General features: G+C 37.9%; 1 protein-coding gene across 6 annotated transcripts in view; it reads left to right on the top strand.

Moving 5' to 3' along the window:
• Positions 1-25,081, top strand: part of GALK2 (galactokinase 2) — a 125,235-nt gene extending 100,154 nt beyond the window's left edge. For 5 of the 6 annotated variants that reach the window (XM_081292148.1, XM_081292149.1, XM_081292152.1 and 2 more), the window contains 2 exons: positions 15,690-15,891; positions 24,464-25,081. In XM_081292148.1, the coding sequence (XP_081148274.1) occupies positions 15,690-15,891; positions 24,464-24,671 (410 nt within the window). In that variant the 3' untranslated portion in view covers positions 24,672-25,081. The remainder of the gene's footprint in view (positions 1-15,689; positions 15,892-24,463) is intronic. The other variant, XM_081292151.1, reaches the window with a different exon arrangement.
• The last annotated feature ends 2,077 nt before the right edge of the window (positions 25,082-27,158 follow it).

Below are 27,158 nucleotides of genomic sequence, written 5' to 3'. Positions count from 1 at the left end.
GACCCCAGTCTTTTTTTTTTAAATTTAACTACCATTTTATTAATGAGACATGTAAGTAGAGATTCTTTGGTCATTTTAAATTCTTCACAAAGATATTAAATAAAATGCCATCTACAAACTGAAGAGCCCAGTCTTAACTGTGTGAGATGAATTGGAATATTTGGAAACAACCCTAATGACAACCATACTTCTCAAGCTGTGTATCTGGGTAGTATTCCATCAAATTCATGATACCAATGAGAACCAATTCACTTTCTCATATAAAATATGATTTTGCCATTTCTTTCCAGACATTGAGTCAATGAATATTTTTCTATTTTAAATTCCAAGTTATTTTCACTTGTAAATTAGATAGACCTCTTTTTATGTTGTGTATTTCTCTCATACTGGCTTTTTATCTATGTTGGTCTGGTGAAAGTCTCTTTTAGTCCTGGTGGCTTGTCACTTCATTCTCTGTATTGTTGAGTTCATACAGTATCTTTTCAGCAGTCTGTTATTCCAATAGTCTAGGGTATGATCCTGAAAAACATCTCTAATATTAACCACTTACCTCTTCTAGCCTTCTTTCTTTTGCAAAGTATTTAGGAGAAAGTTTCCTAGCAAGAACTTCTAAATTAGAAATTGTATACCATTTCCTATCCACTGTACCATTTGTTTCCATGTAACTATGAGTAGATCTTGTGACTTTTAGCAGATTATTTCCAAATGTCAAAAGTAACAACAACAACAAAATAATGAGCCATTGTATCTGTATAGACATTAACAATTTTAACCATACGAGAGTCTCAACTCATGGTCATTTATGCTGTAGGTTTCAGATAAAAATGTCATAGGCCACTACTCTACATTCTGGACAGAGGCAATGTGTAGTTTAAAAAAATATTGAGGAAGATGATTCCTCCTGTTGTCCTTTGGAAAGTTTGAAGTGGGAGAGAACACAAAGATTGACTCATGTTTTGTCAAGGGCCACTGATGTAGCAGCTAAATGACCAGAGACCACCTACAAAGGAAAGCAGTATAATTTAACATAAAATAATTGAGAAATTATAGAGTGTTACATGAAGAAGGAATATGAAATTTTGCATAATTAGCATGAGAAATATCAAGATTTATGCTTCATTTCTGAATTTTGGACTCATGAGGGTAAGGCGACAAAGAGGATGAAGATGAAAAGGGACAAAGAAAAGGGGGAAAAGAATCTGATAAAGGGAAGGAGACTTATATTTATACACAGGGATTGCTTATGGAAAAGCACATAAACATAAATTCAGAGAAACCACAAACAAACTCATGCCTGTGTGCACTCACTTCCCACCTTGGTCCCCGGAGAACAACATAAACACATGTGTCATCACAGAATGTTGTAAAATAGAATCATCTTCATTTATCCTCTTAGGATAATTCCAATTATATTGTAAACACCTCCAGGTCTAGAGCATCTCATTAGATGTTTGATGGTTATGAAAGTGAAACATTTTTATCTTCATAATGCTTTGGTGCATTTTGAAAAGTCCAGATATTAGTATAGGTGTATTATCTTTGTGCCTGCCTGCCTTCCATTCTGGAAATCAAACCCAGAGCCTTGAGCATACTGCACACATGCTGTACTGCTGAACTACACTCTAGCTATGTGTACTGTCTTGAATACTTGCCATGCGGAAATTCAGAGGAGGGCACATGAGTCAAAGCTCTTTTACTCCTAGTCACCCTCATCCAGTGCTCAGGTCACTCTTCCTAATCTGCTGCAATGCATGCCTCTCAAAAGAAAGCTTGGGGCAACAGCCTATGTTGCTCTAGGTAAGCCCTTTTACATGGCAGCTTACATAGCTTCATACTTGCTTAAACTGTTGTAATCAGCTCAATGATTACTTTTGGTCACGTTAGGTTAGCAAATAGAAGTAGATTTTATTCCTTTATTCAACAAATATTTGATTGAGGGCCAACTCTTTAAGCACTGTACTAGATATTATGCATTAGTAATCAGCAAGGCCAGCATAATACTTGCCTTCGTTTACTTGAGGATTTTGTAGAAAGACAACAATAATTACTAAGGTATTCTTATGGAAATATATTACTTCTCAGATAAGCACTGATTTTTCTTTGTCTCTCTTTCATCCCTTTTAATTCTCTTCCTTTTCTTTTTTCCTATAATTCAATTAATAGAAGAAAGCTAAGACAGGATGTCATTCCCTTTTATGTCAAAATACCAGGACAGGCTAGCTGTAGGCAAGCGTGACATTGTTCCCATAGTCCTTCATTTAGCTCTGCGTTGACCAAAACTCCTTTCCAACTCCCTAGGCTCCTTTTCAAATGACTTGAGATTGTCTCCTTCTTTCACTTTTTCCAAGAACAAAGTTGTAGTGAAATTCTGGGAAGTTAGCAGGAAAATACTTCTCCCAAGAAAGAGAAGGAAACACAAAAATGTGGTTCATCCAGGGAGCAGCTTCAGATTCTTCCCTGGCTGATGCGATGGGAGCAAAATGACATTTATTGAGAACCTGGGCTATAAAGGTGAACAGGCACAGTTGCTGCCCTCCTTAAGCAGTGTGTGATAACGATAATTAGAAAGGCATGCACAGATGTTAAAGATGTACAGAGTTGGGAAGAATGGAGACATATGACTTATATTTTTGGAGAGCTTCATGGAAGAGGTGGATCCAGCTGATACTTAAAGAGATGCCGAGGAAAGCAGAATCGATCTGTGTAGGTTGCTGATGCTGGCCATCCCTCTGGGACTCTGTGCTGCCAGTGGACAGGCAACAATGGAGCAGAACATTTCATGTGAGGTTGGGGAGAGGGAGATGATACATCACACTATAAGAGGGAAAGATTGAGTGCATCCAGGGGCCTTCATTTTGTTGAACAGTTGGAAAATGTGCTGAATTTTCATGCAATGAAATATTCAGGAAGGCCACAAAATAGTGATTTGGGAAGTTTATTATGGCAGCTGTGTACAGGTTGATCAGAGGAGGGAGGGAAAGTGGTTGGAAGGTGGTGAAATAGTTCAGACGTGGGATGATAAAATTTCAAACTAGGAAGATAAGAATATAGAATGGAAAGGAAGGGAGTGATAGGCTGTGTCTTGTCATGTGAATGACCCTGGAGTTACTCATAGGAGCTTAGTATATCACCAGAGAGTAAAAGGCAGGTGAGGATGACTAGAACAACAGTTTCAATATCAGAGCAGTAAAATTTATTATGAAACCAACAGTGCTGGCTCTTGCTTCTTTGGAAATGTGAGAAAAGGAAGTTATAAACATGTGGGTGCTGTTACTCTTTCTAGACAAAATGGTATTATGTTGTGGATTTTAAAATACTCACAAATGCCTCTTGGAATGTAGTTTTCCATGAATTAATATGGTTTGTGTTGAAAGTGCATATATATACATTTTTTGGTGGTGGTTTTGCTTTTAAAAGCAGGTAGTTAGAGATTTTTTTCCCCTTTAAGTGTAGAATGCTAATTTAATTAGTCTTTTGCAGCATGGGAATAGGATACTAATGTGGCTGAAAGCAGCAGTTTATTTTTTGTGGGTTTGACCATTTCAGAAACTTCACATTTATGAAAAATATTATTACTAGGAAAATAAATGTGAAACCACAGTCCAACTTCAATGAGGATTGTATAGTGATTTTCCATTATACTGCTTAAATACTCCAAAGAGTCTATGCCTCAGAACAGGGACTTATTATAACTTTGCTGCATAGGAAAACAGAGGACTCCAGAGTGGATTCTGAAGTGGTTTTCCCCATCTACCTCTGGATTGCTGTTCTTGGAAACCAACTCTTGGTTGATCCCACTGGAGTTTTCTACTTTGCAGAGAAATTGGTCAGTAGCATGCAGCTATGTGATTATGCAAAAGCAGCTAAAGCCACATTGCTTTTAGCTCCTCCTCCTAACAATAAGAAAGTATTTTGGGGCATGAACATCTCAGAAAGATTAATTATATACTCACATGGTAAAGATTTTCAAATCTCTGAGACTCGCATACTTAGATTTGATTAATTATATGAAGTCTGATTTCCAAGATATTTATCACTTTTTAGCTTATTAGCTGAAAACAATGTTCTGCTTTCTTCTGTATTCATAAACCTTTATGCAATTTGGTGATCTGAAGCTACATGGAGAGTCTCACTGCATCGAGGTGAGGGGTTTAGCTCTCTATTGCACACATTGAACTGACTCCCAGAACTGGTAGCACCCTTTAAGAAGTGTAGATAAAGACTAAGCTGTGTCACAGGAATAAGCAGGCGAAGGCGGCTTGAAATTCAGTCATTTGAGAAAAACTGGGTTGTTGTTCTGTAGAGAAGACTCAAAAGCTGATGGTCATGGCATTCACTCTGCAGGGGGCAAATGGCATGTGCTCTCTAGCATCTGAGCCCCTCTTTCATATCAGGGAGTCTACTGTTTATGTTGGTGAGAGGCACTCACCAGCTAGCTCCGGGGTGAGTGCCTCTCGCCAGCATAAACAGTTTCTGTGGTGGAAACTAACATTAGATTTGTCTCTCTCAGGTCACTTGAAACCTGGATGTGAACAATGGTACTAGGCTTTTCCTGCCATTCTGGATTGTTTTTATTTCTGGGGCTTTAGGTCTAGCAGGCACTCTGTCAGCTGATAAAGCATCTAGAGTTGAGTGTCATATCCAGACTGCTCCTGTGGAGTGACCTTAACAGTTCCTAACTGCCTGTTTCCTTTGGCTTCTGATCACCTCTCTCCTATTTTTTTTTTTTTCACATTCTAACAGAGAACAGAAATATGTCATGAGTCCCAATAGATTTAGTGAGCTCCCTAATATCTTTGAAATAAGTTATTTTTTGACATAATTAGTATAGATTTCTGTCATTTACAAACAAGAATCCTGACTGATGTAATGGTTAAGACCAATAGTGCTTTCTTATCTCTAGCTGGAATTCTTAACCTGATCCAACCATAGCTTTCTGGCATCTCTCTGTGTGTTGCATTGTATGCAGCATTTTAGATATTTGTGTACTCATATTGGAGACAGGGTCCATTTGTAGTAGAACAAAATGGGAACTTTACTACTCATCTTTCTGTAAGAGCTGACAGGCTGTGGTTTTGCATGCTGACACACAGCAGCTCTCCTTATTGAAGTTTAACTATAGAGGCTTTCAGTGGTGAACAGGTACCTGTGAAAGATAACTGCAGTAACAGAAGCAAGAAACAAAGCAACAGGGACAGAGCAATTTCTCTTTACACTTACTGCAGTAAAATCCTTAAGCTGTATGAGCTAAGAGTCCCTAGGCTGCTGACAACTTGCACCCATATAAGGAATGTAAAATACACCCTCCAATAGAATCGCAGCAACTCCCTTGCCTTGATGTACCCCAAACTGTAAAAACCCTGCTGTGCTCGGGGCTCAGACGTTGGGAATTATCCCTTTGGGCCGTGGCACCACTAATAAAGTGTTGCTTCCAGATTTGGTGTCCTGACCCTCCTTTTGTGCTACACATTAGCTTTTATTTCATTCTCAAAAGGTTCCATAACCCTAAAAAAACCAGAACCACTTATCTACAGTTTACAATTTAAATACCTTAGCATGACATACAAGGCCTCATTTTCTGACCTCTGCCTACTTCTTTAAATTTCTCTTTCATTGTGTACTCTGCTACACCTATTTCTTCATCTCATTTCATGCTTCATTCCAATCAAACTACAGTGGGTTCTGTAGAAGCTCCTCATGTTTTTTAATCCCCATGTCTTTGCTCATAATGTTTTCTCTGCTGTACGTTCTCAGTTCTTTTCTTTGCCCCCCACCCTACCTTTAATTGGTTTGCTGAACACCTGCTCATCTTTTATACTCTGCTGGTTTTATCTCCCTCATGAAGGTCATGATCTCTGTGCATGTCCTCTTACTCTGCCCACCTAATTCCATCATTGCCAGTAGCCCATGTCAAGCTAGCTGATAGTGTGAGTGACTCTTATTTGTGGCCTTGGGGCATTTCCCAACATCACTGAAGGCAACTGTGCTGTTCAGGCACATATTTGTGAAGTTAACCCCTTCTAGGAGTCACATTCAAACACGTGGAAGTGTCATTGAGTTAGTGCTTATCTTCCCATTATCCCTGGGCCAGTTCTAAGGCATTTTTAGAATATGGTTCTTCAGAGAAACCCCAAGCAACTGGGTCCAGATTGTCTATATTGAGAGCCTGCTAATTAAGCTCCCTCTTTTGACTTTTCCTGCCTCACTTTCCTTATTCTTGATCCCTTCTTCCTAGAGTCCTGCCATCTGCACCAGGTACCATCTGTGCTTTCAAGTGATCTCCTCTTGGTTTTATGCCTTCACTTCAACTGTGGGGATCTTGCCTCAGCATCTGTTGCCCTTTATTGTGCTTAACAATGGTTTCTCTCTGTAGACCATTATTTTTTGAGAGTGAAGAGAGTGTCTTATTTATTATTGTTGGATCCTCAGTTTTAAAATTGGCACATAGTGGATCATTAGCAGTATGTATAAGACATACATAAGCCATGGGAGTTGTCTTCAGGTATTTGAAAGGCTACTTGATGTTTACATGTCTGGGGGACAGAGCTAAGACAAAAGAGTAAAGTTATCTGCTTTATAGGAAGACAGATTATAATTCAATATGGAGCTAGTAATGCATCTGAGGGAGGGAACATTTGCTTGTAACAATGAAGGTGGATAATTATGATATGCTGACCCACTTGACTAAGAGCTTTGCTGACACTTTTTCCCTCTCCAATGAATTCTTCGTTTAGAGAGCTTTAAGGAACAAGGGCCACATGATGCCTATGGGAACCATGAAGACATGCAAACCTATGAGGCAGGTTGAATGTCAGATGGTTGGGAATGGTGGGACTGGTACAATAAAGTTTCCAAGAAGTAGCTGCTCCTTAGCTCTAGCCAACTGTTGCTGTGCAGGAAGGCAGGTCCAGCCCAGCTAGACCTTTTGGGTTTTTTCAAGAGAGAGCAAAAATGTAGATTCTTACATAAAATTTCCCAATATAAAATATTATATCACTCAAGAAAACATCACTGGTCCTGCTACAGACCATAAGTTATTAATTTGCAGTCTTTGTGTGGTGGGTGCAGAAGAGGATATTAAAGTTTCAGATGTGAGAACAGCTTCCTAAAGAGGCTGCCCCAGGTTCCAGCTAGCTTTCTCTCTTCAGGCTCATGAACGTACTGTTAGTTCCTGTTTTAGTCACCCTTTTCATTGCTGTGACCAAAGACTGACAAGAACATTTTTAAAGGAGGAAAGTTTATTTATCACTCAAATTTCAGAGATCTCAGTCCATAGATGGCTGACTCCATTATTTGGGACCTGAGGTGAGGCAGAACATCATGATGGAAGAGTGTGGTGGAGGAAAGTGGCTCAGGACATGGCACCAGGAAAGAGAGAGAGAGAGAGAGAGAGAGAGAGAGAGAGAGAGAGAGAGAGAGAGAGAGAGAGAGAGAGAGACACTCCCCTCACTGTGGACAAAATATATACCTCAATGGCACACCCCCAATGACTCTCCTCCTCCTACCACATCCTGCCTTCCTACAGTTACCTGTCAGAAGATTAATGTACTGATTACATCAAGGCTCTCATAACTCAGTTATTTCACCTTTTAGCTTTCTTGCATCGTCTCACATGTGAGATTTTGGGGAATACCTAAAATCTAAACCATAACAGTTCCCAACTTGAACTCCAAAACTTAGACCCCTCTCCTATAACATTTCCTACTACGGTTCCTCTTCTACCAAGTCCTGTATTCTTAGTATACTTTTAGCATTTCCAGCACTTGGATATGTTTAGTGTGATTGGCCACTGTCCAAAGGTCTTGTATTTTGCCTTGTTTAGCTGAGTTCCTTAAAGCAAGGATTTCTACTTCATGTATCTTTCCTATCATTTTGAGCATACTATGGGGCCCATGGCAGGTACACAATAAGAACTATTGGGTGACTTGCTAGATGACCATCTTACCCTGCACTTTGGTATTGCTTTAGTAGAAAAGGAAGTAATAAAGAAGAGGCCACCAGCTCTTGCATGCAGAATTTAAAATTAAGTCAGTGGGACTCTTTCAGAGACTGAATAGGCATGTTCTTCATCTACTGTTGACCTGCTTTCCTTAGAACTTGTGTGAGAAAAAATGGTGTCCAGTTTCATTTGTCAAAGGTTTTCCCTCATCCTTTTTCACCAAAGATGCAAGAAAATAACCAATTATTTGTGCCTGGTTTAGATTCCTTTATTAGAGATGGGTTGTGATCATAAGCTATGTAGCCTCCCACCTTTTTAAGGCAGAGGTTAGTAGGCACTTCTTTGCTGCAAAGATTGCTTAAAAGGAAAACAAAAACAGTTTCTTTTAACTGGATATAATTATCTATTTTCTATTTCTTCCCTTTTATTCAAAACACATTTGTTTTAGAAATCTCTACCACATCTATGAAGCAAAATACAATATAAATAATTATCAGTCATCTGTAATAAAGGATATTAGGATATACTTTGGATACTGAAGTTTATCAATTGCCTCTAAGCCTTATTTTAGCAAACTCTTACTAATGATTGGTGAAGATGCTAGTAAGTATAAATTCCAAAAATAGGAAGTCTTCTCCATATACCCAGTTGTATTTATCCCACAGTTCTTCATTTAGCCTTGTTTTTTTTTTTTTTTTGCAGTTGTGTTAAATAGGGAGATGAACCATTCATTCAACAAACATTTATTGAGTCCATGCTATATGCCAAATCCTAGTCTAGCTGCTGAATATACAGTAATAAAGACATCAGACAAGATCTTGGCTCTCCTGGAGCTTTCTAGTTGTGGGAAGTTGTACAAATCAATGAACAAAGGAACACACAAGAAAATATTGATGGTTACAAGTTTTGGGAAATAAAATAGGATGGAGATTGTGGGGGCGGGGGGCGGGGGAGGTGCTGCTCTAGATTGGAATTGAGGGAAGGTTTCCTAAAACTGTAGCATCTGAGTCCTGAAAGACAATTAGGGGCCAGCCATGCAAAGATCGTGTGGAAGAGTATTTCAGATCAACACAGCATCTACTGCACTGGGCCTAAGGCAGAAGCCCGCGTTGTATTCTGGAGGCACAGTGGCAAGGCTGGAATGTCTGGGAAAAGGGTAGGTGATGAGGGATGAAGTCAGAAGGAAAGGAAACTATAGCAATAGAATTTACTATACAAGTGAAAATTATTCAACAACAAAATGAAAATTTTGCAGTTTAAATGTATGTGGTCATGAACATTTAGATTTCAGAATTGGTACATAATTTTAGGATTAGATGTAGTAATTATCTAAGATACATACTGGTGAAAAGAAGTGTTACAAAATCCGTGTGGTACATCCTGTGTTGAAGCCTTGGATTTCCCTTGGGTAAGATAGGCCACTAGTAGTATTGAAAGAAAATAACATCTAGTGTTATATTTTTAAATTGAATTTGCCTTGGAAGTAGTCACACATGCAATGAACATAGAAAGAAACTGTTTCCTTCATCCTTTAATATAATAATTGCTCTCAAAGATTACAAGAGCTTATAAGCAGATGGAACATCTGGTTATAAGTTAACTGGACAGGGAAGAAAGCTGTTATGGACAAAGTTTCAGATTTTCTTGGATTTTTTGGTATCTGTACAAAAGAGACCAGATGAGTTTCCAGCATATAATAAACCAGAATCCTGGATCCGGAGAGCATTTGTGATATCCAGCCAACACAGAACTGTGTCCCTCCCAAAGGGTGGTCTCTAAATCTATTTTAGCCTCTGGCAAGACCTTTATATCACAATTGAAACCAGATGCCCTTTCTGCCCTTTCCCCTTGTTGTCCCAGTTACTACTGTTGGGGAGTGCAAACAGTGGCAATCTCTCACGCACTTTCAGAGTGCCCAACAAGAGCCCTCATTTAATATTCCTATGCAGAAGGCTTTCTGCCCAACGCTTCCTCTGTAGGGACAGAACAGACACAAGAAGCCATCAGGATTGCTAGTTTCTGGAGTAATCTGCTCAGTATGGTCTGAATGTTTCTTGTCACAAAGTAAAGCACCAGTCCGAAGGTTTAACAGAAAACATCTTTCTGGACAATTTCTACTTTAGAACCTTTAATCCTAAAGGAAAATATATAATTCTAAAGAAATATGTAATGGACAATATTGAGTTTTATTATAGGATATGGCCCTGAAATATGCTTGGATATGATATTAAGAATCCAGAAATCAAAATCATTGTAACACAGAAGAAATACAATTGATCAACAAACATTTGAAAAAAATGTTCATTGTCTCTAGCAACTAGAAAATGCAAATCAAAACAACTCTTAAGTTTTCATCTCACTCTAGTCAGAATGGCAGTTATCAAGAATACAATCGATAATAAGTGTTGGTGAGGGTGTGGGGGAAAAACGTACACTCATACATTGCTGTTGGGACTGTAAATTGGTGCACCCACTATGGAAAGCATATGGAGATTCCTCAGAAAACTTGGAATGGAACCACCATTTGACCCAGCTATCTCATTCCTTTGTTTATAACAAAAGGACTTAAAATCAGCATACTACAGTGATGCACCCACATCAATGTTTATAGCAGCTCAATTCACAATTGCTAAATTATGGAACCAACTTAGGTGCCCTTCAACAGATGAATGGATAAAAAAATTATGATACACATACACAGTGAACTATTACACAACCTTAAAGATGAATGTCATTGAGTTAGTGCAGCTGCACATCTGTTATCGTAGTGGCTCTGGAAGCCGAGACAGGAGGATTTCGAGTTCAAAGCCAGCCTCAGCAATGGTGAGGTGCTAAGAAACTTATTGAGACCATGTCTCTAAATAAATACAAAATAGGCCTGGGGATGTGGCTCAGTGGCTGAATGCCTGTGAGTTCAATCCCTGGTAAACACACTACTCCCCCCAAAAAGAGGAATGAAATTATGGCATTTTCTAGTAACTGCATGGAACCAGAGGCTATCATGATAAGTGAACTAAGCCAATCCCCCAAAACCAAAGGTTGAGTGTTTTCTCCGATAAGTGATTGCTGATCCATAGTGAAGGGGCGGGCGGGGGCGGGGGGGAGAATGAAGGAACTTTGAATTGTGCAGAGGGGAGTGAGGGAAGGGGGGGAGGGAGAGACTGTAGGGATGGGCAGGATGGTAGAGTGAGACAGACATTATTACCCTATGTACACACTACTGGTGTGACTCTGCACCATATACAGAGAAGTTGTGCTCTATTTGTATCAAAGATGCATTGTACTGTCATGCAAAGCTAATTAGAACAAGTTTTAAGAAAACACTGTAAATATCTGATTTAAAGAGACTTATTAGACAAAATAACTGAATATATGTGTGGCAAAACCAACTGAAATTTAAACTCCGAGATAACTCAGAAAATTTAAAATATAGACTTGGTGATAATAAGGAATCAGTGGTAATCGGTATAATGATGATGTAGTGTTTATATAAGAAAGTATTTCATACAAGTGCACACTCAAACATATAAGGAGGAAATATGTAAGTCATCTACAATTATTTGAAAATACTTCAGCAAAATACCAATTGAAGCCAATATGGAAATAATAATTTTTCAGTATAGGTGATGGACTACGGGGTTTGCTACAATATTTTCGCCATTGTTCAATCTGTTTGAAATTTTTTATTATTCAGTTAAAAAAACTTGTCTCATTAAAGTATGATGCAGTGATTTGTCAGCAAAACAGCACTGTTTTATTGTCATAGAAGGTGTTGCTTTTTTGTGCCCTTTGTGCAGCAGACATAAATGGTAATGGACCACCAAACTAGGTGATTGCTTTATCCGTGGAATCCCACAGTAAAAATGAAACAATACTCTTCCCTCCTCCCTCCCCATGCTCTGATTTTTAACTTGGTCCCTGATTGCAGAAGGTGAAGTAGTTCAAAAGTAAAACTGAAACATATGGGATCTTAAAACTGGTATTTTAAACATTTTGTTTCAACTTCAAGATTTAGAAAAGAAGAATTTTAAACTACAGTTACCAAAGTCATTTTCTTTCCTTTCAAAATATTCTACAACCTGGATTATATTAACACGTACGAAATGATTGGCACCGTCTCAGGCACATAACTTCAATCAATTGCACTCCTTTGTCCTTTCCTGTTCAGAGATTTTGAGGAGTTGTTGCCACATCCTCCTGTGCTGTTTCTTCATAGGGTGCATTTTTGTAGACAGTATATGCCAGTAGGGGTAAGGCTTTTTTCCCTTGGGATGTTTTGACACCCAGACTCTAAAATAAATCATATTCCCATTTCAATGGAACTGACTGATGGAAACAAGAAATTCACGTTGCAGAGTAGGCTGGTTCACATGACCTGGCTACTGATGGAACAAAACATGTTGTTGTTGTGAGTGGGTGGATTTTTTCCCTTACCTACATGTGATTTCTCTTTCCCTCCCCTGCTTCTTATTTTTCATCTACACGGGTGTCAGCAATTGCAGATTTAATAGAAGGGGGAATCCTGCTATTCCCTTTCCTCAGCCTCAGCAGCTCCTTAAGCTGTGAATAGTGGAATTTTGCTTTCATTTTTAAAGCAACAATGGCCAGATGGAAGTATTTTGATTTCAATCTGGGATTTAAAAATAAAATCCTCACCGTATGATCATGAACTGTAAACACTTATTGAGCTGTCATGTAAGACACTGTGGAGACGCTCTGGGGCAAGAGGCTGTGCTTGGGGGGGGCAGGTATAGCAGTTTGTGAATTCTTTGCTGAGATATGGGAAATAATTACTGTGGAAAATGTTTGATAAGCACCACATGAGTGCCACGGACTGCAAGCATGGTACAAGTTCAGGGTCAAGAAATTATTTCCAGCTGAGCCCTCATGACTTCATGGATGATATAAAATGTAATCTGAACCTGCAGAAAGAGGTAAAATTTTGACACAGAGAAAGGGCAAGAAGCTATTTCCCTATGGGACTAATGAGTATATCCAGAAATGAGTTGTTTTAGGGTAACACAGGCCATTCTGGTTGAAGGGAAGATATCCTATTGAGACTGAGCATAGTGGGGGCAGGATTTTGGACCATGCTAAATACTAGGGAAACAGGATTTGGGGTAGTAATATGATCAGGCTGTGTTTGGGAGCTCAATCTGGCAGTGTCGACTTAAAGATGGGTTGCAGGAAGGAATGATGAAGACAGGGATGTCAATTAGCAGATAACTGTGGAACACTTACTAGAAGGAGAACAAAGTGCAAATTCAGAGGAGATATGAGAATAAGAGAGTAGGTTAGAAGACATATATTGGTAAAGAAGAACTGATTAGATTTAAAGATTAACCATAGGTCCTCAGAAAAGGAGTAGGAAAATTTACACAAATTTGCATCATTTCATTGATACAAGTAGTTAAGTTATATCTCATGTTACTCATTTGCAAATCTTTGAAAGAAAACTTAATTCTTCATTATTAATTTGTAAGAAATTTAGCCCCATCCTTATAATCACTAAGCTTTTGCACAAATCCCATGAGTGGTGTTAGTCAGTTTGGGCGGCTATAGCAAAAATACCACATACTGGGTGGCTTAAACAACAGAAATGTATTTCTTATAGTTCTGGAGGCCAGGAATTTCAAGATCCAGGAGCCAGCAGATTCAGTGTCTGGTAAAGTCCCTCTTCCTGATTTACAGATGACTGTCTTCTAGTTGTATCCTCATGAGGTGGATAAAGTGAACTCTAACCTCTTTCTTTTCTTATAAGAACATTAAATCACATCATGGGACTCCACTCTCGTGACCTCATCTAAATGCAGTTATCCCTCAAAGGCCTCAACTCCTGATACTATCCAGTTAGGGGTTAGGGTTTCAACATATGAGTTCTGTGGAGACACAGACATGCTGTTCCTAATCATGATACTTTCCTTCTTTTAGCCTGGACTGCCTTTTTATCCACTTCTCAGGGTGAGGAGAATAGTGCTGTGGAGGACAAAGAATGTAACCTGAAACTTTAATAGAATTTATTGCTTCATAAATAAAAATGAAAAAGTACTTCTGAGAAAGTAATCATAATTTAGGGGAGAAGGGATCTGGAGACAGACCCAGGAGGAAAGTCATGGAGAAAAGCCTACCTGGAAGGAAGTTCAGTGTTCTTCAGTGGAGGGACTGAGCCAATTTCAGGTGGCTCCAAAAGGAAGGAGCTTGGGAATAAATATTCTGAGCTTCCTGTCTGCCCTCCTTTTTTCATTCTCCAATGATGAATTTCATTCCCCAGTACCTCCTCTTTTTCTCCCCTTCTTCCTCCGCCTGATCTCATTTCTCTACCCCACTGGCTTCCCTTCTATTTTCAATTCCCTCCTTTTTTCTCTCTTTAGCTTTCATACATAGGAGAAAATATGCCACTCTTGTATTTCTGAACCTGATTTAATTTGCTTAACTTGATGTTCTCGAATTCCACCCATTTTCCTGCAAATGACATAATCTAATTCTTATTTATGTCTGAGTAAAACCTCATCAAGTAGGTATACCACATTTTCTGTAACCATTCATCTGTTGATGGACATCTAGTCTGGTTCCATAACTTGCCTATTGTGAATTGTGCTTCTTTAAATATGGGTATGCATGTATCACTATAGTATGAAGACTTTAATTCTTCTAGATAAATACCACAGGATGCTATAGCTCTATCATACGTTGGTGTATTCCTCCCTGCATTCTTGCCAGCATTTGTTATTTGTAGTCTTGATTTTAACTGGAGTCAGATGAAATCTCAGTGAGGTTTTGATTTGTATTTTCCTGATGGCTATTGATGTTGAAAATTTTTTGTCATACATATATTGGTCATTTGTACTTCTTTTGAGAAGTGTCTGTTTAGTTCTTTTGCCCATTTGACTGGGTGATTTGTGCTTTTGGTATTAAGTTTTTTGAGTTTTTCATATGTATTCTGGATATTATTCCTCTGTTGGAAGAATAGTTGACAAAGATTTTCTTTCATTCTGCAGGCTCTCTCTTCACAGTAATATATATATTTTAATGAATATAGTATATATTTTTTAAAAGTCCCCTGTTATTAAATATTTGGATTGTTTCTTTTTTTTTGCTATGATAAATAAGGCTGAAGTATATATAGTACAGATATATGTATTTATAATATTTACACATATTTAAAGAATTGTGTTGATCTGTTACTATAGGATACATTTTTATAAACATAGTTGCATAGGTATTTTCAGTTTTCCTTTCTGGGAGGTGAGGGTACAGTGAAAAGAACATATTTTAGGGTCATATATCCCTGATCTGTCCTGCTTCTGCCACTTTCTGGATGTGTGATGTTAGGCATGTGAGTTCACTCTAATGGAGCCTCCTTCTCTTATCTGTTAAAGAGGAATCACATTGCTTACCTCCCTGTGCTGTTGAGAACTACATGAGGTAGTGCTTTTAGAGCACCTGATATATAGGGAGTGCTCAATACATGTCACCCTCCCTTCCTATGGGATGGTTTATTTGGCACACGCCTGTATACACTTTTCTGTATTGAATGAAGAAAATATTCTTACAAGATTTATTCAGTATTAAGAAAGAAGTAAAACTGACTTGCAAATAGGCATATTTTGACTATCAGAAATTCTTCTGTAAAATAGAAACCCAAGTATAAGTTTTGATAATGAAGGCAGAAATGGAAGCCTCAACACTATCTTTGTACAGTGCAGTACAGTCGGTCTTTCTAATCTTCCCCATGCCTTTGCTTCCTCAGTGCTCATCTTCAAACTCTACCAGCGGGCAAAGCACGTGTACAGTGAGGCTGCAAGAGTGTTCCAATTTAAGAAGATATGTGAAGAAGCACCTGACAACATAGTCCAGCTGCTGGGAGAGTTAATGAACCAGAGCCACAAGAGCTGCCGGGACATGTATGAGTGCAGTTGCCCTGAGCTGGACCAGCTGGTGGACATCTGTCGGTGAGGCTGAGACAGCAGCATGATGGGGACCAAAAGATTCTACCAAAGAATAGTGTTCAAATCACTGAAAAAAAATGCAACATTTTCATAATCTTTTACATGACAGAAGGCTCTTCTTTCCTTCTTCTATAAGGATCCTCCCATAATATAGACCCCAACTTTATTCCTTTATTTATATATCTATAGGATGAAAGCTTTGAGACCTGACCCCATGGTTTTATGAGGTTCTTACTTGGAATCAGTTCTTTGTGGCATCATAAGAAAGACTTTTCCATCTTTGGATGACCCCACATTTTGGGAAAGTAGCTTTTTTCAGACATGGGCTCTGTCATTACTTTCTCATGATCTTTTAATTATTATGCTGCTACTGTGCCAGAAACTCATGTTAGGTGTCCTAATTAAGTTTACTCATTTTATTCAAAAGAAGGGAGATAGCCTAAAGAAGGCCTCAAGCTTGATAGGAGCATGTGGGGAGATTGCTGAAAGAATCACTCAGAAATCCAGCATTTCCTGCCTCTAGATTTAGTTTAGGCAATTTGGGGAAATAAGGACTGAAGAAAGTGCAGTTTATCAATGGAGTGTTGAGACAGAAGTATGAAAAGGGAAATTCTTTTACCAAACCTGAAAACAACTTCCTTATAATTATCAATAATAGAGTGGTCCACTCACCCCAGAGGGCTCTTACTGACCTTGGGAGAACTGAAAGGGAAATTGGGAAAACTCCCAAATGGCTTGATGTTATTTCACTGTGAGAAGATAATATAGAGCTGCATACAATTAGTAATGGAAATATAATTAACCACTTGGCGCCTGTGGCTTGCTTCACTCATTCCACACTCCCAGCCTGAAAAGTTTAAACCAAGTAGCTCCAGTGGTCACAAATGGAATGTGTAACCCAACTTGTTGAGAGACTTGCACCCAGCATTGATGAGAACCACTCTGCTGACGTCAGTGTTTGCTTGCTAATTGCCCTAGAGCCTCCCAGAGCTTGTTTCATTATAAGTGCTCTTTTCTGAAAATATCAAGGGCCCAGTAAATGGAAGGGACATACATTGTTCAGGAAATAAGAGGAAGTGAAATGATATGTGCAGAAATGAGGAAGAAGCATCTTTGCTTGGAAAGAAATGGGATGATTTGATTCCTACCTGAAAAGCCATAGAGGAACATTTGCTGTTCTCCTAAAATTCTCTAACATGCTTTCTTTTCCTGGGATGGGCAACCAGCACTTGCTCTTATGGAATATACATTCTTATGAGAAGAGAGAGAAATGACAGTTAACAGTAGTTTGACTGTTAGTGATACATGCTGTTAACAAAAATTAGAAGGATAAAAACTACTGGGTTGACTGGATTCTCTATATGGAATGGTTCAAGAGCTCCTCTGTGAGGAGGTGATATTTGAGCAGAGACCTGAAGAAGTTGAAGAAATTAGAACAGCAAGTGAAGAGGCCCTGAGGTGGACATATGGCCATCATGTGTGAGGCACAGCAAGAGGACCAGTATGGTGGAAGGTCATCGAAGAAAGGAGAGAGTAGAAGGTGATGAAGTAGATACCCCATACCCCATACTAGCCTTGTGGGTCTAGGCCAGGGAAGGACTCTGGCTTTGAGAAGAGAAAGGGACAGTGGAAGTGCTAGTGATTCAGTGCCAAGTGTGCTTTCAAGGAAGAGTCTAGATAATTGCTGTATGGGAAAAAGAGAGATGACTTCTAGATTTTTGGCCTGAGAAACTTTCCTTGTTTCACCAAAAGCCACATCTTTGGCATCCATTTTTCACAATTCTGGGTCAGAATTCATCTTATATTATCATCCTATATTAGAGATTTGAGAAGGCACTAAGGGGTGAAGTGATTTGAACAAGTTTCAAAATAAGTTAGTGGGAAAGCCTGGCTCTCAATTCAGTATTTTGCTCTCTCCCACTTGATTACATTCAAATGTGGATATTTCAAAATCTATTTTCTCTCCTGACTTTGAAACTGCATGATGGGAAGTCTTGGTTGTTGTAGTTTCCAGCATTTGAACATTGAGCAAATTCATGCTGAGCAAGAAGGCAGGCAGTAGACTAGATAAGATTGGGCCAGAATTGGACAGATTGAATTCTAGCTTTGTTTCTTTTCATCCTGCGCTAGGTGACTTCAGACTGTTGTCTTGCTTTTTGATCTCCATTCTCTTTTTCTGTTCTAGCAGTCTACAGGTTTATACGTTATGAAAAATGTGGTTCTAGTGAAAGATTTTGTGGCTCTGTCTTAAATAGGAAGAGTACTTTTTATTTATTTAAAACTTTTATTTGAGGAATTCCTTTTTTAATGGCAACTCAAGTGTTCTGACTACATATTCAATCTGCTGTGTTAATTTTCTGAAGAAAAAAACTATTATGTCTAGAATAGAAGGAGTGCCATTTCTTTTTTCATGGCAGATTTTGTTTGGAAGCCCCTGGCTAAGTATCAAAATAAGTTTCTAGTTATTATATAACCATATAGGTCTGAGTTTCCCATACAGAAATATTATCTTCTGGCACAGGGAAAATATTGACGAGAAGAGTCGTTTGGCCTTTAAGCTTTTTAATTAATGTTTTCTTTGCTGTTGCGGTGACGAGCATATAATTCCATGGAAATATTCTAGCCAGATATTCCAGTTGGTAGTAGTACTGGAAGGTCCTACTATCAGAACAAACTCAAAGGAAGAATTAAGTAGACATAGTCATTGTTACCACTCCTTCCTACAATCAACACATGCTTTTTGTGTGGATATTTGTATGCCATGTGAAGTTGAAGTCTAATCCACATCTCAAAAACTGTGGAACTTTCTTTTGTATGGATATTTGAGAGGTGATAAGGCAAGAAGGAGCTGTTTAGAAGAATATAAAGGATGGTAATAAGATAAAGAATTGTTAAAAACTGGGGAAGATAGAAGGTGGAAGAGTAATAAGTAGTAAAAATGGGAAAGATTCAGAAGAGCAATAGAAACCCTTAAGCCCTAGTTCCTTTGAGACCCTATGTATTTCTGGGCCAGGAAAAGGAGATGTTGGATGTGCTGGAAAGGGCCCAGGCAAGGCCTGGTGTGGACTACTGGTTCCATAAACTCAACCTCTGATAGAGCATTGCTTGAAAGACCACACCACCTCCAGATTTTTCCTTAAAAAATGTTAACATCAGAAGGAGTTGTGATTGAGATTGATAGCCTGAGCTCCTCCTTGTCTTTGGAGATGAAAAGGAGGGAAAATGAAATGGGTTCTAGGAGGAGCCCTGCCAAAGGTAATCTTTAGGTCACTCTCCCTGGGCACACCTGTAGCACTTTATAAAACTGCTTTTGTGTTCTGAAAACTCTTTGGAAACTATTCACATGAAAAAGTAACTAACTGAATGATTGAATGAAGGACTTGAATACGTAAGACTACTCAAGGTACCACATACACGTGAAAACCTTGCATGATCTGAGTTAGACCATATTTGAGAAGTTGTTTCTCTAGATAATTTGCCTATAGGACAATGTATGGGGCAAGCAATTTTATGATCTAATTGGAGAGGAGAAAGGGGGAAAAAAGTAGAAGAAATCACCAATGTTTGAGTTTTTTGCCTTTTTTTTTTTTAAATTGATGGAGTCATTTACTGCTCTTCAAGAGAAAATCAGTTTAGAATCCAAAGAAAGGACCAGGGAGGAAGAAGGAAACTACACTTACGCAGTTAAGCTGCCTTTTTTTTTTTTTTATTAAATTAATGTTAGAAGTTTAATTATGTGAAACAAAATGATGAAGGAAAAGATGATGTTTTCCCAATTATAAAATATCTCTTTCAAATGAACAAAATGTAAATTTTTTTAAAAAAAACAGCTAAATTTTAAAGTAGAATTACTGAGGACCACAGAACAATTTTGAAACCAAGTCAATTAAATGTGAGACAGCTCATTTGTTATCGGTTCCCTGATTTTACTTAAGAAAAAATAGTTAATTCCTTTTATTTCTGTTTTGACACTTGTTGAAACTAGAGACAATTCATTACTGTACTACAGCCCAAACCATTAAGAAAGATGAATGACAGATTTTAATGGGTGGACAATGGGTACAAAAGTTAATTTGTTTTGTCTCCCTCAGAAGTCTTTTCTCAATTTTATTCCATGACTGAGCTGCTCAGCCTCTTGTGCCCATTCTCCTGACCAGATCCAAACATGGAAGAGTGAAGTATAAATCCTAGTTACATGCTGTTTAACCTGTGAGCTTAAGTCCTAATCTCCATACCCTAACAACAAAAAGGGACCAGGAACCGCGACACTTAAGCTATCCTTAGGGATTTTTTCTTTAGGCCTCTGTGTTCTACTTATACTGCTTATGCCTTTTGCTCCAATCAAAGCAAACCTTCAGTAGCTTTTAGTGGCTTACATTTCTAAAATAAATTTGTATGCACATATTCTTATGATTTATTATTTGAGCAGTATTTGAAGACTATGGTTTCTTGAATGTAAAACAATCTGAAAGTGCTGTTTCTTTTGTTGTTGTTCTAATTAGTTATAGATGACAGTAGAATGCATTTTGACCCATCATATATAAATGGAGTGTAACTTTTTATTTTTCTATCCATCATGTAATCATATATGCACATAGTGTAATAATATCTGATTCATTCCACTGTCCTTCCTACCCCCCACCCCCTCTCCTCCTTTCACTCCCCTCTATCTAATCCAAAGTACCTCTATTCTTCCCTAGCACCCCCATCCCAATTATGAATTAGCATCCTCATATCAGAAAATATTCAGCCTTTGGTTTTGGGGGATTGGCTTATTTCACTTAGCATGATATTCACCAGCTCCATCCATTTACCAGCAAATGCCATGATTTCATTCTTACCTTAAGACTGAGTAATAATATTCCACTGTGTATATGTGCCACATTTTCTTTATCCATTCTTCTGTTGAAGGGCACATAGGTTGGTTCCATAGTTTAGCTATTGTGAATTGAGCTGCTATAGACATTGATGTGGGTACATCCCTGTAGTATGCTGATCGTAAGTCCTTTGGGTGTACACTGAGGAGTGAGATAACTGGGTCAAATGGTGGTTCCATTTCAGTTTTTCTGAGGAATCTCCATACTGCTTTCCATAGTGGTTGCACCAATTTGCAGTCCCACCAGCAGTGTATGAGTGTACATTTTACCCTGCATTCTTACCATCATTTATTATTGCTTGTATTCTTTATAATTGCTATTCTGACTGGAGTGAGATGGAATCTCGGTGTGGTTTTGATTTGCATTTCTCTAATTGCTAGAGATGTTGAACACTTTCTCATATACTTATTGATCGATTATATTTCTTCTTTTGTGAAGTGTCTGTTCAATTCCTTTGCCCATTTATTGAATGGGTTGTTTGCTTTTTGTGTTAAGTTTTTTGAGTGCTTTGTATATCTTGGAGATTAATGCTCTCTGTGAGGTGAATGTGGTAAAGATTTTCTCCCATTGTGTATACTCTCTCTTTGTGTTATTGACTCTTTCCTTTGCTGTGAAGAAGCTTTTTAAAGTACTGTTTCTAACCTGACTAAAAATCATAGAAATTGTACTGGAAGATCTGTTTTCCTGAGATCTTGCCAGTTTTTGGAGAACAGAAACTAGAAGTCTTTCCATATGAAGAATATATTATTACCTGTTTGTATTTATATATGTATATATTATATATTTTTATATTTTAAGACAAATATAATAGTTCAGCAACAAATAGTTCAGTTCCAGAATTATACTGGGCTGGGTTTAGAGTGATGGATATGACGTTTCCTCAAATTCACCTTTTTCCTGAAATAATTTAATATCCATTTGTGTAATATATAAATATTTACTTATTATGAAATTGAATTGAAGTACAAAGCATGATACCTTATTTTTCCCCTTTCTAGTTTGTAGCATAATTGGGTTTTTCTGGGGTTCCCTACATGCACTCTTCATTGGCCTGTGACTTGCAACTTAGGTTTATGTTAAACCAGTTCATTTAAAATTTGGAAATTTTAGATAGGCTACATTGGGTGCATAAATAATTATATGAATATTATTTTTTGGCAATAAAAGGATTAAAGGGAAATTCTTTATAATCTACATCCCTGTGGCCCTAGCATTTGTTATGTAAATCATGCTTTATAAGGCAGAGGCTGCTTTTTATTGCTTTGACAAACCCTTTACATCATTCCCATCCAGTCAGCATAATCATCAAACTGGTATTTAGGGGATTTTTGGATTGTTCTTTATAATTCTTGTATTGCCTCTCTGATGTACAATAGCTCAGGAGACAAATTTTTAATGTTTTGCTGTTCTCCTAGAAAAAAATTTCAAATGTGAACAGTTTATTAAACAACCTCATCTCACCTACCTTTTCTTTCTTAATTCAAAGCCTCTGTTGGTCTTGTAACTTTGGACCTCCTTTGGAATTTAAATGATATAGACTAATGGGTATGTTAAGCACTAGTGGGAAACACTGTAGACAGGTCTTTTCCACCTCAGGGTAAGTGCAGCTGAACAGGTTGCAGACTTCTGAGAAGCCTCTGTTTGTGATCAGGAGTGCCATTGACTAAGGGGTGGAAGGCCATTCATAATAGCACTTATTCTTTATTTGGGAAATTTGAGCTCTGATGATTTGGACCATGTGGTTGATACAATCTAGACCATTTTCCTCTGTGGTAGGCAAGGTGGTAACCGGACTCAGAAGTGAATGTGTTTACCTAGAAAGACTTCTAAATAAGGCTGGGGATGTAGCTCAGTGATAGAGCACTTGCTTCATGTGTGTGTAGCCCTTAGTTTAACCCTCAATACCACCAATAATAATAATAACACATAGAAATAAAATAACTCTGCTAGTTTTGCTCTCTGGGCCTCTGGCACAATTCCTATGGTTTTTGCAGCCAGATTAGAAGCAGTACTCTCAGTATAAGTTCAGTTTTTGAAACCACAACTTTAAAAAACTGTCCAAATGAGAAAGTGTAAGGAAACATGCCTCGAAATCCATTGAAGACCATTAAAGTCTTGATGAATTGAGTTCAGCAAAAATGGCATAGTTGGGGTTAGAAAATCAAGAAGGCATGTTGTCCTCTAAAGACCTTGCCATGGTTGACCAAAACACTCGCATTTTAAGGTCTTTAGAGATGTTCGGGGACACCTCATTGAAAGTTTTTGATGTGGCTGTATATAACTTTTTTTTAAATCAACATACTGCAAATGGGCCCTTTGTTAGCCTAGGAACTCAAAATCCAGAATTCCAGGGTCAAAGAAACCTTTCAGTTTGGATGACAGAGACTGGTCTCAGTTAAATTATTGGACCATAAGCTGGATGTTTTCAGGAAAGATTAGTAATTTTTCTTTCTTTTTAAGTATTATTTTTCTTCCTTAAACATCTATTTTCATCCAACAAGTGTACGTTAATGAATGAAACATGATGAAAATAAATCAATTGAGAAAATCATATGGGGGGCTGGGGGATGAATTATTGGTGCAGTAATTCTGATGTCCTAGAGGTGGGGTAATCTATTGATATTTTCCAGGAAGTAAAATAGCTCATTTAGATGGAAAAAGGGACAGAATTGTGCTAAGTTAATTATAGAGTTTTTAATCTGTGACTAATTTGGGGTAAATTATATTAGAAAGAATAAATTGAAAGTATATGTTAACTTTTACTGTCAAGATCAATTGCATCTTTTGAAGATGAGTAATCCTTGCACTTTGTGTAAGGTCTTTTACTTTTCAAATTTTAGGTTTGTGCCTGGTTCATGGCTAAAGATTAAAAATGTCTTTAGCTGGGTGGTAGTTTAGTCATTTCTGTCCTAATAAGACACATCTCATCTAACGGCAAATTCTTAGTTCTGTTGTCAGACCAGCACTAGAAGGGCAGGAAGATGGTATGGATATGAATGGGCACCATTTTCTTTGTGGAAAGTTTGTATAATTTTCCATTAGAGATTAAACCAACCAACCAATCAATCTAGAGTTAAATAATGAGTTCTGTGTTGATAAATTTATGTAGAACGTGTCTATCAGTTCTAAGGATCTGATTCTTTTTTTGTTTTTCAGTACTGGGAATTGAATCTAGGGCTTTACGTGTGCTAGGCAAGTGGAGTTATGGCTCCAGCCCCTGGAGTCTTATTGTCTTATGTTGAATAGCTAAGCCCTAAGAGTATAATTGAAAAAAACAAACAAGTCCCACTTATATAATAATAAGACTGTGCACATTTGATTCTGTTTTGCCTTCCTTGCTAGTGACCTTATGATTCATAACGTTAACCACACCCATTGCCTGTCTTCTTTCTACTCACTTTTCCCACTTTACCTTTAGGCTTGCTTCACATCTTGCCAGGTGTCTACTTTATGAAATCAAGACTACAGTGGGCTTTGCCAGATCTCTTACATCCAAAGTGAGGGACTTTACCTTCTGAAACAGTATAAAATTTTCAGTGTCCTAACATTTCTTAATTAATGTCCTAAAACATTTGGCAGTACCCCCAAACTCCCAACATATTCTCTCCTCAGAACTTGGATTGGCCATGTGTTCTATAAGCATCAAAGTAATCACTATTTTCATTTATATATAGTAATTTTTTTTCTCTCTTTGTTAGGAAGTTCGGCGCTCCTGGGTCACGACTGACTGGAGCAGGATGGGGTGGCTGCACGGTATCAATAGTACCTGCTGACAAGTTGCCCAGCTTCCTAGCAAACGTGCAGGAGGCTTACTACCAGAGGAGCAATCGCAGCTTAGCGCCAGAGAAGCAGAGTTTGTTTGTTACTAAACCTGGAGGTGGGGCTTTGGTTTTCCTTGAGGCCTAAACAATGTAAAATAACTCAGAGAAACTATTTAGGGCATTTAGGAACTGGCAGGACTTCCTATGCCACAGTAAATTAATCCTCTTTCTGTTTTATATTATGATGAATGCTTGCTATTATCAAGATGTATTTCCAAGGAAATGGTTGAAATCTCTCTATACTTCACAATGATTATTTTTCCATTTTAAAAACATTTTTTTAAACCAATAAAAACAAAGATTGTGCTTGGAAAGATCTTTTAAGGATGATTTACTAAAATTTATTGGTTTGAAGATTTTAAAGATGAATGGTGAAACAAACTGTTAATACATGGATTGGACTTGAATTAAACACACCACTATAATGTAACTATAATTAAACTGATATAATTGAATTGTATGCATTATTCTTAAATAAAGTTCATTTCTGTTCTCGATAAATGTTTTTCCTCAAAGTTGTAGTCTTCTGTTGATGATGATGATGAAGACGTTGATAGTGATGCCACAAGTTCTCTCTCAATTTTAGCTTCAGCACCCTATGAAAATAATACATGGTTAAGGATTCACAGATTTTCTTGGACATTGTTTACTTGAATGTGATTTTGCCTCATTTTGATTTCTGACTTGAAAAAAAGAACTATGTCTCAACTCTGCCATCACTAAGTGATCTAGAAATTATGAATGATATAAAATTTGTCTGGAAAGGATAGGGCTGGGACCACTGGAAAAAAGCTTTATGAAGAAAATGAAGTTTTGCCCTAATGGATGAGTAGAATTGGAAAGCTAGGGAATATGTTTTGCAGATAAACATGGCATAGAGTGGAACTTGCAGACATGGGATGTTCAGAAGACTCAGTATGAGTGAAGGGTTTGCTTGGTGATGTACTAAAGAATAATATTGGCTATAGTGGCTGGAAAAAAGGCTCCAAATCCAGGCAGAATTTAGTCAAAGGGTTGCAAGCAGGCAGCCCACAGGCCACATCTGGTCTTCAAATGTAATTTGGCCCACTGTATGTTTAAAACTTTGGGGTTTAAATCAAGAGATTCACAAAGAACCTGGATTACTGGTGGAAGATTGATGACACTTTGGCCTATGTTCCTGCAGGGCAACAGTGAATGAGAGCTGAGGTGAGGCACAGCCCTCAGTGTACTGCAGTTTCCCTACTGCTCAGACCATTCATCATTTACTTTTCCAGAGGCACTTGCTCCTTGCCAGCACATGTACACTGTTATTTTCTTATACTTCTCTGTGCCCATGTCTGTCAATAGTAGGAAAGACAAGATGAAGAAAAATGGGAGAAAGATTTTTGTGTGTGGGGGGGAGTGAAGAATAGTTCTATTTGTTTAATATAAAACATGCAAGAGTTTCTTTATTTTCTATCATTTTATTGGCCCAAATAAAATTTTGATTATTTGACCCATTTTTGATCCGTTACACTGGTCACTAATGGGATCGCTCTAGATTTTCGGGGAAACCTGATATGTGAAAATCCTGACCTCAGATTGTTCAATCTTCTGTATGTTCTAATCCATTGGAAGGGAAAAGGCCCTTCACACTTAATAGAATCTCCCAGAAGGGAAGGAGGAGCAGACGAGGAGGGGTCAAGGAAAGCAAAAAAGATGGAGCAGTCTCATTTTCTTTCTTCCCACATGTGACTACTTTTTAGAACCTTATCACATTCTGCCTTGGGTTTCTGTTAATTGAGGGCAGGGACCACTTATTTAACACAGCTGTTGGCATCCAATTTGCCTTTGTTGGATGATTAATGAAAATGAAATACAATTTCAGACACCAATAATTTTCTATTACTTTGTAATTCATACTGGATTCAAGAGATTTTTAATTGAATAAATTGTCCCTCATCCGAAACAAGGGATGATGAAAACAGCATGAGATTGTCACTAAATATGTGAAACAGAGAGTATCTTACATGTGCATGTGAGTGATTAAATAACAGGAATGTGTTCTGTTTTTCCTCTGTAACTTGAGTGTGACTGTACATTGCTTATGAAATATTGTCAGGTCTATAGAAGAGGAAATCGAGAATTCTTGGTTATTTTCAGGAAGGAAACTTACCAGGCCCTGTAGAAATTTCTCCAAATCCTTCTTAACTTCTAAAGGTTTCTTGGTAGCCTTTTTGTAGAGTCTATGGAATAAAGAAAATCAGTAACCATACTAATCATCTTTATACTATCCAACAGCCAACATTTATCAAGAGTTTTATGTGCTATGCATTTGCTAAGCACTTTACATATATTAATTCAGTTACCCTTTTGATAATCTTGTGATATAGGAACTACTTTTATCCATTTTATCAATGAGGAAACGGATTCAGATAGGTAAAGTAATCCCTCTTGCTCCATATTCATGCAGCTAGAAAGTAGATGATGTGGACCCAAGTGCTTGATTCCCCGCTCTCAATTCCAACCACCACGTGACTTTCCTTCTGGTCCACGCAGCATTACTTTCCTTAAATGATTCCACCAGGCTTCAGCTTGAACTTAAGGAGTG

Source organism: Spermophilus citellus (genome assembly GCF_964194105.1).
Source record: "Spermophilus citellus genome assembly, chromosome: 4".
NCBI lineage: Eukaryota > Metazoa > Chordata > Mammalia > Rodentia > Sciuridae > Spermophilus > Spermophilus citellus.
Note: the sequence above shows the minus strand (reverse complement) of the source record. Positions and strands in the feature narration are given on the sequence as shown.